Source organism: Calonectris borealis, chromosome 3 (genome assembly GCF_964195595.1).
Source record: "Calonectris borealis chromosome 3, bCalBor7.hap1.2, whole genome shotgun sequence".
In the NCBI taxonomy this organism is placed as follows: domain Eukaryota; kingdom Metazoa; phylum Chordata; class Aves; order Procellariiformes; family Procellariidae; genus Calonectris; species Calonectris borealis.
The window spans coordinates 41,203,231-41,216,212 of NC_134314.1; the positions used below are offsets into that span (position 1 = coordinate 41,203,231).

Below are 12,982 nucleotides of genomic sequence, written 5' to 3' on the forward strand. Positions count from 1 at the left end.
TTTATATATATGATGTATAGTTATTTTGGCCAATTCCAGTTGTGCTCTTGTGAATTACTGTTCTGACATGTTGTGCATACTGCACCATAAATAAAGCTGTACTATAGCTTTTTGTAGTGGAGTTGTTCCAGAGTGTTTAGTATCTGTAGAATAACTGCAACTTTTGTCCAGCTGGTTTTAGATGGTTGCTAATACACGTGGTAAAACGGAAAGTATCTGAAAGCATCTCCAATTCATAAAGCTGTTTTTCAGAGAAGGCCCATATTGTTATCAGTGTTTTACTGCAATTTCGTATTTGTATCAGAAGGAATGTCCAAAGTCACCCAACAGACTAGTGCCTGTGATCAAAATTGAACATACCTCTGGAGTTTTATTTTCACTAGATCCTTCTTACGCTAGTGGCTGAACTATCCTTGGTTGAGTGCAGTAATCTTTGCTTATGTAAGCATCTCCACTGAGAAATATAGGATTGAATCAGCCTGTTTATCTATCTTGAACCCTTGTGTGTTTCCTTCCCCCTTGCTGTAGTACAAGAACCTCACCGTGAGAGTTGCGGAATGCATAAGATTTCTGATACATAGGAAATTGTTGTAACGCTTCAAAAGAGGTGATTTTTTATTTGAGAGGATTAGAGAAGAAATTTCAGATTTTCTAGAGGGAAAAAAAAAATCTTCCAGAATTCAAAGCTTAATACTTGTGGTTTATTTCCTCCTCCTTTGTGATGAAACTGATCTAACTGGGAGATGACTTCTGTCTGGAGGACTTCCTTGGAGCCAGGGTTTTTATTTATCTGGCCCTTTTCCAAACCATTTGTCGTTCTGCTTCTAACCATCTTTACTTCTTTGAGTTGGGATGCACTTGTCCTCTGTAGCTAGAGCGTGTCATTGGCTTGTGTAAGTGACTTAATACTCATTGCATTACTATGGGTCACCTTTTCTATGCATCCCAGCCTCTTGCTTTTTTTTCTTTTGTTTTGTTTTTAACTGAAACTGTACTGAGAAAACTCCACTGATGTGTCCTCAGGGAATCATTTCCTCTTAATTCTAAACCTGTTGGAGGTTATGAGAAGTTTAAAGAATCTGCTGCTGTTATAGTTGATGGTTGAATTGAAGAACATAATGGAAAGGTGAAAAAATTCCTCCCAAATATGCTGGGATATTGCACCCACTAGTTTTCCGGCTTGAAACAGGAATATAAAGGGACAACATGCAAATTGATGTCCTTAAGATGCTGACAATTCAGTTCAAATTGTTGGTTTAATGGAGCACTGAAATTAAAGGAGAATAAAGCGGCCTCAGGAGCCAGTCAGATTGATGCTCATGTTGAAGTTTCTATTTTTTTGCTATTCTCTAGGGCTGCTTTGTTTTTAAACCAAGTCCCAAGAAGAGAAGGGTGTCTGAGAAAACAGGTTAGTGCAGTTTGATATATGTTGCTGTGCTTGGGTTAATCCTGGAAGGTTCACCGCATCTGATTGAATTCTGTCATAGCTGCGTGAGGGTTTCTGTTGCTCCTTGATGTTGATACTGCTGAAAACTCATTTCTTCAGAGGAACCCCAGGAGATTGATGGCTAGTGTAAATGTTTTTTTCATCTCCAGCAATCAAGATCATATAGCTATCTTTGTCTTTGCAAATTTTTTTTTTACAGGAGAAGTCCTTTCCATGCTACCATGAATTGTTTACTGACTGACAAACTATTTATCTGAAGAGTCTGAATGAGCCACTTTTAAGCTATGGGAGTCAGAAATGATATCCCATTCATAAGTCTCATCATGTTCTCAGTAGCTTGCCTAAGTTTCTTAAGGAAAAGAAGAAAGAAAAGCCATTTGTGAAGATTCCGTGGCTTCTATCCACTAGTGTTTGTTATATATATTTTCTTTTCTCCAGCCTATATGCTGTGTATACGGGTCTCTTATCATTTGAGCAAGACTGAACAGGACTGACTTTTATTGGAGCCACAAATAATGCTGCTTAAATAGTTGCTGTTTGAGACTTAGTTTGGAAACCTACTATTCTTATTCCCAGGTTAAACTTTTTTGGGCAGCACCAGAGCTGTCAAAAGGTGTGACAATTTTATATATATAAAAAAAGTGGAGGGGAAAGTAATAAGGCCAGATTTTTGTGGAAAACACCACAGGCTCATTCATTACTAGAGGGACTTACCGTTAACACCTGCTTTAAAATTAATCCCAAATTATTTTTTCCGTGAGAGTTGGCACATCTGTAGCTCAGGGAATGAGAGGCAGGGAAATAGAATCCAGTCTGTCATTCCAAGTCATTGCAAGATAAATAAACCAACAAGCAAGACCTATGCACTTAAACCACATTGAAATTTTAGCCCTTACTGGATATTATGTTTTTGTTTTTGCAAGACTAGTAATGCTTGGATAAATCTTACTAAACATGTTGTTCTAGTTAGCAAATGCTTTGAGACAGAAAAATAAATTTGACTGAACTACCCCTAAAGGAGAGGCAGAGGCGAGCTAGTTTGGCTGCTCACAGCAGTTGGTTAGAACGGTGTTCTAAATAAACAGAACTTTGATGTGCATCTGTCCAGTTTGGAAGCCCAAACCTGTCAAGTGGATAGTTGATAATACTGTTGCACCCCACAAAAGGCCTTCTGTGCACATTTGCACCTATAGTTTGAGTTTTGGTAGTATAAAACGAATATTATACCTTGGTATATTACCGATAATGTGGTGGCTAGATTTTCTTTAAAAGCCTAAGTCCTGTGTAATCAGAGTGGGTTATGTATTTTAAGTGATTTTTCTTAGGGGTACAAATGAGGTGTTAGTTTAGGGGAGATGATGAAAATGGAGGATGAGGGATGCCTCTTGTTCATCATTTACAGAGCTGTGTTGGGTGTTTTTAATGCTTTGGGAGATTGAATGTGCTCATCAACTGGTTCTTTTCTAGAGATCAGACCACTGCTGATGCTCCATTGAATGGCCACCAAATGGACATTAATGGCTAGCAAATTAAATTTTTTATATGCATATGTTTAGAAAAAATCAATTGTTATGCTTAATGTCACCTTGTAGCGACAGTTAACAGGCTGTTTACTTAACCTTCAGTCTTTGTGTTCTTCCAGGTGGTTTTAGTGAAGCATTAAAGCTACACCAGGCCTGCTAAGTATATGCTGGGAGTAGAAGGATGGTTCCAAACCTGTGCTTTTTTTCTCTTTTTTTTTCTTTTTTTTAAGGGAAAGGTAGACTGTGTGAATGTGGGAGGAAAAACAATGAGAAAAATCTCGCTCGCTTGTACTAGTTTCTGTTCAGTCTCCCATTTTACTCCCAGTTCTGTCTTTCGTTCTTGGCTGGAAGCTGGTGGAGTTTCTATACTCACATCTGTGAGGCAGAGCAGCACCTGGGAAGCCAGATGTATTCAGAAAATGTGCCAAGGCACTGTTTTACCAAAAAGGATCTGATTCTCCTTTTCTTTTTAATAAAGAGCATGTATAGAAGTGAGAGGCAATTTAGAGGTGAGCCAGAAATGCAGGCCTGGTTTGCGCTTAAAAGTTTTGCTGGCATGGTTGTGTTGGTTAAATGTATTTTAAAAAAAAAAAAAAAAAAAAAATCTGTATTTCATGTAACCTGACAGTCCTTTCCCAGTATACCTCATTATTTTCAGGAAATTGGTGTTAGCTGTATCTTCCCTGGGGAACAGAAAGGATTTTCATGTATCTATTCTTGCAAGCCGTTATGGTTCATATCTGACTGTAATAGCGAAGGAGGATTGAATATTTAATAGGTGAAACAAAACTTTCAGAAGCAAGGGAAGATTTTTAACAAATTTTATTTTATTTTAATAATAAAGGCTGTTTGCTCTGATTTAGCCTTTAGCTCATCTGGGACTTGAGATGGAAGCCAGTTCTTTACCTTTTGCCTGCATACCTGGGTAATAGATTCTGCTTTGTTCCCTCGCTTATTCTATCAGATACCAGCAGTTAATTAATTTGTTAAGAGAAAAGTAATCTCCCTCAGATATATATGTATATTAAGATGTTCTTGTTTCAGTCAGATGCTTCGTTTTCTTCCCAACAAAAAAAGTTTTGTTTTAATAATCTTATTTGCGCTTGCCTTTGCTTTCTGTCTTTCTAGCTAATGATTTCGGAGAAAGAAACAATGATTCAGAGGATACTGAGCTGCGGTTTGTTACTTGTCAGTCTTTATGGAATCAGATCAAATCGGAAACAGAGGTGAGTCTTGCACCTAATACTGAAGCAGTGTTTTGCATTTATAACAACGCAGCTTGCTTCTTTGTTTCTGGAGATTGTCTTTTTTTACATGTTTAAAAGGGCAATTAGTTAAAGCAATAAAAGGGCCAGAAATATTGACTGAGACTGAAATCCCTGTCCAGAATATAAAATAGTAATAATAAATCCATCAATTACACATTACTTCTAACTACACGACTACATGCTTTTGATGCTTCAAGCTGCTGCTTCTAAGCTTCTCTTCTTATTAATTGTCCTTTTTATTAATTCCTGGCATACTGCTGTTTTCTGCCTTAAATTCAGTTACATGCTTGCCAGCCCCCTGAGGATTTTAGGCTGCTCTTGACCTCAGTGTTACAGAGTCCATAGCAGCCCAGGATTCACAGTGGATTTATGTGAATACAACTGCATTGATGTCACATACTGAACGACACAGCTGCAAGCCCAGTCTATTGAATTAGTATGGGCAGTGTCAGTGGGGTTGTCTGGTGGGGATGGGAGTTAATTTCATATTGAACTGAGGCCTCCTAATTGTTGTGTGTTAGATGGCATGCTGTTGTTGTGTCCCCATAGCCAGCTGGCTTGTATTATAGTATGAATAATTGCTTCCGTACAGCAAGGATTTCTTCCTCTATTCAGTGTCAAGGATTCTGGGCAAGTATTCCATATTCCTCTGCCTGCTGCTGGGCTCTAGACGTTATGAGAATTTTTTTTCCAAAATTTGTTTTGGGATGTACAGTAGAAGCCAGCTGGATGTAGCTTACACTCTGGACCCTTGGGCTAAACTCATAAATTCCTCTAATTCTGTTCCTACTATTCCATGATCCAGCTCACTTTAACTAGTCCTTTTCAAACCATAACTAGCCAGGCTGAGCAAAGCAGTGCGCTACATCGCAGTGCTGATTATAGAGAACACATAGAAGTTTGTGGAGGTATATTTGGTATCTTCCTGCCAACTGCTTCAGCTTGACAGGTTAGCTACCAGCATTGGCAGTAATGTTGGCAGCTGCACCAGAAACTGCCTTGTCAGCTACACATTGGACTGTAGGGAAGATGGCATTCTGTAGCTACTTCTGGAAGACCTTTTCTTGGATTTTCTTTCTTTGGCACAGTGTTGCCAAGGCTTTTGAGACAATGCTTCTACATAGCCAACAGTGGCTGCAGGATTTTCAGGTTGAAGAAGTGTTGGGGTTTTTTTTCCTAGTGCTCTGCAAGGATTTCTTCCAGAGCAGCAGGCACAGCCCATCGTAGCAAAAGCCTCCCTTAACCACTCAAAAGCACAGAGCCATTGCCATCTGCAAAATCATCATTCTTTCCTGTTCTAGATCTCCTACCCTTGTTTTCTTTGCAGCTGCTAGTGTTGTCCGAAAAGCGGATTCATGCCTGGTGTGCAAGTAACCAATTCCACACGCTCAGGAGAGAGATTGTTTTATTCAGGCCTGGGTGCTCGGTGGACTTGCCACAAATCAAGCACACCTGGTCTAGTCACCTTTCTGTTTATATTCATGCTTCTCATACATATTTTAAATTTCTTTTTTACATATTCATTACATTTCCGAGAACTAATTATAATATTACATCATCTTAAACACATGCGCACTAAAGCCTTTAGGGTCTTCTTGGGGGTCTCGGGTGGTCTCTGGTGGTCGGTAGGGTAGTGAACTCTTCATGAACGTATTTCCTCTTTACCTTATAGGGTCGCAATTTGTCCCTGAGCCATGCTTGGACCACGTTTGTTTATAGTTTCCAAGGTTATTCTTCACTAGAGTCTAACAGTGCTTCCAGGTTACACAATTTAGACCAGTTACAATTCTACACACCTGCAAACACAACACCTGCTAGTTACCTAACTTCTAAGCAACAAGTCTTCATTGTTTAGAATTGCAGAGGCGAACAGTAGAATTACAGAAACAAGCAGTATGGAATAGTAGATACTGTACCTACTACATCACTAGGAGTTTGCCAAATACTTTCTTCTGTTCTTCCTCCTCCTGATGGAAGACAGTTCGTGCTACATTGACAAATTGATATGGGCCTTGCCTTAGAGTCGATTTGCCCAAGGGCAGATTGCCTGCAGTTACTTTTGCTGCTATACATAGAATTTTCTTTATCCAGCTTCTGGGGTATCTCTGATACTTTTTCTACTGAGTTTTGAATGACCATTCTTTTATCCCACTGTTGGCAAATTTGGAGGTGATAATTGTTCTTACATATAAAACTGTGTGATAATTCAGGTTGGAAGGGACCTTAGAAAGTCTCTAGTCCGAACTCCTGCTCAAAGCCGCATCATCTGAGATCAGACCAGGTAGGTGTGGGCTTTATCCAGTCAGGATTTTATTTCTTACATACTTTCAAACCCTGGTGTAGTAAACCTGATCCATGGCAGAATACCTGGGAAGTGGCTTGCTGGTTTGGACTTTTATTCTAGGGGTTCTGGTAGTGTGCTAAGGGAGCCTGGCAGGATGTTCTCCAGAGTTTTTGCCAGGGTACTGTTACCTGACGATTTGTTGGCAGGCCATGTGCTTGTGCTGGTCTTTTCCCAGTTCTCTGGTATCTACTCGAGGTGTTGAAGAGTGAAGAGGATTTGACCTCCAAGTACTTTGTTGTGGAGCGCTCTTGGACTTTGTATGTCCATCATAAACTGTGCTATGATTGTGGCAGTACCACCTGTCATCTGATGATGACATCCTTTCAGGCTTCTCACAACATGAAAAGCTGGCAAAAGTACTGCAGGAACTGTCCTTCATTTTTGGAAGGTGAATTTTGGACCTTTTTTGTTTCAGTGTTGCAAGGTATCCCAGTTTTGACCCCTGCTGTCAGCAGTGGCCTTGCAAATGTTGTTATTATGATACATCTCATCAAGGGCTTTCAGAAACATTCCCTTCCTGTAAGGTGAGGAATTCCAGTTATCAGGGTCCAGGTTAGAAACAAAAAGCCTAAGTGCAGGGCTGTAATATGGTAATTTTAGCTCTAATGTGCAGATAATGGTTTTCAGACCACACAACAGATAATCATGACCAAACGTGGTGTCGTAGCAGGGATTGAACTTCCAGTTCATGACTTTTCCAGACTAAGCAGTATCATGCAAGTAAATGAGTTGGTCATTTGAGATGCAGAGCAGCCTAGTGTTCTTTCTGGAACACTACCAAAATAGTGCCAGTAACAAAGTTGTTTTGGCAAGAAAAGACTGATGGATTTTAAGAAAGCTAAGTAAATGTGTAGTGCTATGGGAGACTGAATTCCATCTTCACAAGTGTGTGTTAGAAGAAATAATATATACTGTAACCATGCAAAGTAAGGATTTAAGTTCTTGTTAGGACAGCTTAGTGAAAACATGTACGATAATGATCAGAAGAAGCTCAAGGTCTGATGGATTCTGAAGCAGAAGCTTGGAGGATTGTCACGGGATGTTTGGTAATACAGGAGCTGTTACAATGCTGTTGTAAAGCTGATGGCGTAAACTCTTCTTTTTAAAATGCCATGTTATAGTTTCTTCTGAGTTGCCATAGAATTTATCAGGTGGGAGCTCAGAGGTGCACAATCAACATCAGAAAGGCCAGAAGAATATTTTTTAATAAGTAGACGGTGAAAAACAGTAAGACTACTTTGTGTACAGTTTTATTAGTTGTTCAGGAGAGCAACAGGAACTCTTCTGCATAATGGAAATGGAGCTCGGTTTCTGAGCAGGCATCATGTGCATGGAGATGTGATGTGACCTTAACTCTTTGATGGCTGCCACATCAATGCTGCTAGAGACGGCCTTTGCCACTTCATTTAAAATCAATTCACTGCTGTGTGTTTCACTTCTTGTTGCTAATAAATCTTGATGATAATTTTATTGGGGGCAGGGGTTTAATCTTGTTTATGACATCTATGTTCTAGAGTATATATTGATATCCTGAACTTCAGAGTACAGGTTTTTTTGTCTGTTTAGCAGAAGGCATATCTTGGATTAGAGGCAGATTTTCAAAGCACATATATTAAAAGAAATACAAAATTCTGCCACTATATATCTGCCTTTAAAAGTTTTATGTCCCCCTGCTTTCTCTCACCTTTCCATATATTCCTGCATGTACATAGTCTTGTATGAAAATCATCCTGAAGGATAAAAGACAGTGCAGCAAATGTGGCAGTCATGTGGTTTAGTATTTTTTCCTATAAAACTTACTTAATGCTTTCCTTTATTTTTTTTTTTTCCTTTCATCCTGAATTAGATTTGGAGGAGCTGAATGTTTGCTTTCATATAGATTTCTCAGAAAAATGTTTAGGGTGTTTTGTAAGCCAAGAGGAAATAATAGGAATTTTCATGCACATTCTTCCAGAAACTAATTATATTGTTTTGTTCCTCCTATGTCACTTACACTTTGTCAGTATGTCTTTTATTTTCTTCTTCTTTAAAGCCTGTGGTGTGACAACACAGTTAAGCTTACTTGCTTTCCAAGTTATTGTTAAGGCATTTGACCAGAAGTTCCAAGATGGGAAATGTCTGTGTTTGCCACATAGTGAGTAAATTAGCATGTTTATAGTTCACAGGAAAACTTAGTGTTACTTAAGATTTTACCCTGGAGTTTTAAGGATTAAAAACTATGCAGGAAAGGGGTAGGAAAAGGAAGATATTCTGATGTTTCCACGTTTTTATAAATAAAATATCTCTGTTTGTTTACAGCAAATACAGGAAGACTTGAATAAGCAGTTGTTTGATAACCTAGTAAGTTTTTTGAGGCGGTCTCATTCTGAGTTCGAAGAAAAGACAACAGAATGGACTTGTCGGATGAAGTCCAGAGAAATCCCTACTGCAGCTCTTGTCTTAGGTAATTTTTTAAAGATATGTGTTGTTATGTACATCTGCTTAAAACTGACACAGAAAAATATAGTGCTGACTTCCAGCAATTGCTGTGAGCAATATCAGCTTCAGAAATGTTAACAGAAGAGATTGGGCTGGGAGCAGGAAGCAAGATAAGACCCCCTTCTCCTTTGTCTGCATGCATAATAGTGCAGTAAGGTAACACCTTCCCTAAAGGTCTGTCTTAGGCAGCTGGTAGTGATTTGGGTTTTTTTTCCTGATGCACTGGAGATGCTTTAATTCTGTCCCTGTTTCTGCCACCAACATGGTTGGTGGTTTCTATGACTAACCATGGAATTACACAGCTTCTGTATTTCTGATGTATGTTCTTGCAGTGCATCTTTATGTGTAGGAAAGCAGTGTCATTATCTTGGAAAAGGAGCAGAGGGTGAAGAAAGTAGCTGAAGATCTTATTACTCAAGTTAGTGAAGTTCTGAAGTCTTTCTTTTTTTTTTTTTCTTTTTTTTCTTTCCCCTCCCTCCTTTCTTTCAAAGGATTGTAACTGTAATCCTAAACTTGGCTCAAGGCAACCTGATTGCGTTTTCAGTGCATCATTTTAAGGAATCTGAAATCAGGCCTGTGCTTCAAATTTACCTTGTGAGCACTAACGAAGCCTGGAAGGTAGTCTACTTTTGTAGGAAATAGAAAGCGAGAAGTTCCTGCTCTGAATATTTCTGTGGAAGAAGCTTTGAATTGCCTTCTGGAGGGGCTTGTTCTTTTTTTGGTTGACTAAGGATGTTAAAAAGGCAGTAAATACTGAGTAGTTCATAGTAAATTCAGACTGTAGTTCATACTAACTAGTAGTAATTTTCCTCATTACATAAGCCATGTGAGGTCTCAGGTGTATGCACTGCTGCTCTTCTAGCGAAGGTGAATTTCATCTTCTTGTCTGCAGGCCTTAGATGACTGTGGATGGCTTCTGAGGGTATGAGGAGCAGGGAAGTTAGAAAACCAATCCTACTCCTTGCAGGTTTGCACCCTTGAGAAATCTTTCTTTAAAAAAACCTCCAACCTATATGAGGGGTCTTTGCAATGGTTCCCTGTTCCTTTTAATCAGCTAGTGTTATCATGTATGTCTACTCTTGTGCTAGTTTTTCATCTTTCCTCATAGATGATGTGATGCTTTTCATTTCTTCCTTGAATATTTGAGGGTATCTTCTCATTTTTGTCTGCTCTTTAGTTTATTATTCAATCATTCTGGTCAGAAATCACAGGAAAAATGCCCTTAAAAATTTGTCTTTCTTCTAGGTGTAAATGTTACAGATCATGACTTGACTTTTAGAAGTCTCTCAGAAGTCCTTCAGAATAACATTACTCCTTATATAGCCTTGCTGGAAGCCAAAGATTGCCCAGGTAAATACTGCAATAGCTGTGCTTCTTCATCTGAATAAGCTGTCAATTAACTAGAAATTCTAGCTTCTGCCCCCAGATGTGAGAATAATGGGATGGAGGTATCTTGAAGACTTTCTAAAGATTTGCTCAATCCCATGTTAATATAGCAGTAATGCCTACTGTATTTTAAGAGGTATCCTGTTTAAAACAATGAAGATTGAAATACTACTTAGTTGTAGCATAAACGTCAAGAGCATGCTGCTTAGTATATTGCATGTTGATATTGAAGGTTGGCTTTCCTCTTGTTTAATCAGACAGTGTATGTATGCATTCCACTTTTTAAATGCTTTTTAAATGCTTTTAAATGCTGTGGATTGGCTGCCTTATTTATTTTTAGGTCACTCTAATAGCATGTGGCTGGAGTTCAGGAAAGGTGCAGGGCCAACATCTTAACCTGAATTGTTGCTATCTAGGCAAATTAATACGATATTTTTTATTGCATTAACAACATGCATTGTGAATACGTTCAAGCTTTCTGGAGCATGAGGTGTGCATTCTGAAGAGAGAAGGAGAATAATTAGAAAAGTGAAAAATAATAAGTGATGACTTGGGGTAATTTTTTAGAGTATGAGTTGGAGAACTGTTACCGAATAACCAAATGTCTTTACTGTGTGCCTAAAAATGTGTTGTGAAGGCATAAAAAATCTGATGCAGAAGCTGATGGGGCAGCTGATGAACTGCTATGTAGAAGTGGACTCATTGGAAGACGAGGACTGTGTGCAGGCTTCCCAGAAAAGAATACGTTGTTCAATGACTTCTCTTATCAACTGGTATGAGAGTGTAACAAAGGTATGTTTTTTTTTTTCTTTTTTGTGTCACCAGTTTATAAAAATGCCTGACCTTTAGATGCTTTTAAAAAAGAAATTGAATAACTCAGATTTCTATGCTGTAATGAAAAAATGCCAAAGGTTGGCTTTTCATTTAATACTAAGAAATAACTGAGATTGAGGTGATTTAAATATAAATCTGTAACATATATAACAAATGTAGTTTCTGATGAGGTATAAATGTCAGAATTCTGAAAAACAAGCAAAAAGGACTATTTTATCATATGATTAATGGGGAACTAGAAGCTTAAAATGCAGTATCAACTTCATGCCAGATGCTTTTCTCCCAGGAGTGCTGAGATGTTTTGTTTATTAAAACAAAACTTTAAGAAAGAACAGCCATCCAGGGGAAAGGCACCGCATTGGGGCTAAAACTGGCTGGACGGCCAAGCCCAGACAGTTGTGGTGAATGGAGTTAAATCCAATTGGCGGCCAGCCACAAGCAGTGTTCCCCAGGGCTCAGTTTTGGGGCCAGTGGTGTTCAATATCTTTATCAATGATCTGGATGAGGGGATTAAGTGCTCTCTCAGTAAGGTTGCAGATGACACCAAGTTGGGCGGGAGTGTTGATCTGCTGGAGGGTAGGAAGGCTCTGCAGAGGTACCTGGACAGGCTGGATCGATGGGCTGAGGCCAACTGTATGAGGTTCAACGAGGCCAAGTGCCAGGTCCTGCCCTTGGCTCACAGCAGCTCCATGCAACGCTACAGGCTTCGGGAAGAGTGGCTGGAAAGCTGCCTAGAGGAAAAGGACCTGGGGGTGCTGGTTGACAGCCGGCTGAACTTGAGCCGGCAGTGTGCCCAGGTGGCCAAGAAGGCCAATAGCATCCTGGCCTGTATCAGAAATAGTGTGGCCAGCAGGAGCAGGGAGGTGATCGTGCCCCTGTACTCGGCACTGGTGAGGCCACGCCTTGAATACTGTGTTCAGTTTTGGGCCCCTCACTACAAGAAGGACATGGAGGTGCTGGAGCGTGTCCAGAGAAGGGCAACAAAGCTGGTGAAGGGCCTGGAGCACAAGTCTTATGAGGAGCGGCTGAGGGAACTGGGACTGTTTAGTCTGGAGAAGAGGAGGCTGAGGGGAGACCTCATCGCTCTCTACAACTACCTGAAAGGAGGTTGTAGCGAGGTGGGTGTTGGTCTCTTCTGCCAAGTAACTAGCGATAGGACGAGAGGAAATGGCCTCAAGTTGCGCCAAGGGAGGTTTAGATTGGACATTAAGAAAAATTTCTCTACTGAAAGAGTGGTCAAGCATTGGAACAGGCTGCCCAGGGAAGTGGTGGAGTCACCATCCCTGGAAGTATTTAAAAGACGTGTAGATGTGGTGCTTAGGGACATGGTGTAGTGGGCATGGTGGTGTTGGGTTGACGGTTGGACTCGGTGATCATAGAGGTCTTTTCCAACCGTAATGATTCTATGATTCTATAATGTCATTATGTCATCTGCAGTCCATACTACATTGACAAGCAGTGAGAAAATAACTTTCAAATGTTTCTGTATTTTTGTATTTAATAAAGCTATGAAGTTTTAAATTTTGTTTCTGTCATGAATAAAAGTTAGAACTGATTTTATGATGACTTCATCATAGCAGTGTGTTAAATAAAAGTTTAATGAGTACATGCTCTTTTTATTACTGGGTAAAGATATAGGAAATGGGCAATGTCCATGTACACAACTCAAATCTTCTCCCTTAATCTCAACAGAATTTCACCA

General features: G+C 39.6%; 1 protein-coding gene across 7 annotated transcripts in view; it reads left to right on the forward strand.

The window, feature by feature from the left end:
• The window catches only part of ORC3 (origin recognition complex subunit 3), a 39,749-nt gene that overhangs the window by 1,384 nt on the left and 25,383 nt on the right, over positions 1-12,982 (forward strand). For 2 of the 7 annotated variants that reach the window (XM_075145440.1, XM_075145441.1), the window contains exons 2-6: positions 1,354-1,408; positions 4,099-4,196; positions 8,881-9,025; positions 10,306-10,410; positions 11,084-11,238. In XM_075145440.1, coding sequence (XP_075001541.1) covers positions 1,354-1,408; positions 4,099-4,196; positions 8,881-9,025; positions 10,306-10,410; positions 11,084-11,238 — 558 coding nt within the window. Of the gene's footprint in view, positions 1-1,353; positions 1,409-4,098; positions 4,197-6,728; positions 6,971-8,880; positions 9,026-9,952; positions 10,028-10,305; positions 10,411-11,083; positions 11,239-12,982 lie in introns of those variants that run through there. The other 5 variants (XM_075145444.1, XM_075145443.1, XM_075145445.1 and 2 more) reach the window with 5 other exon arrangements.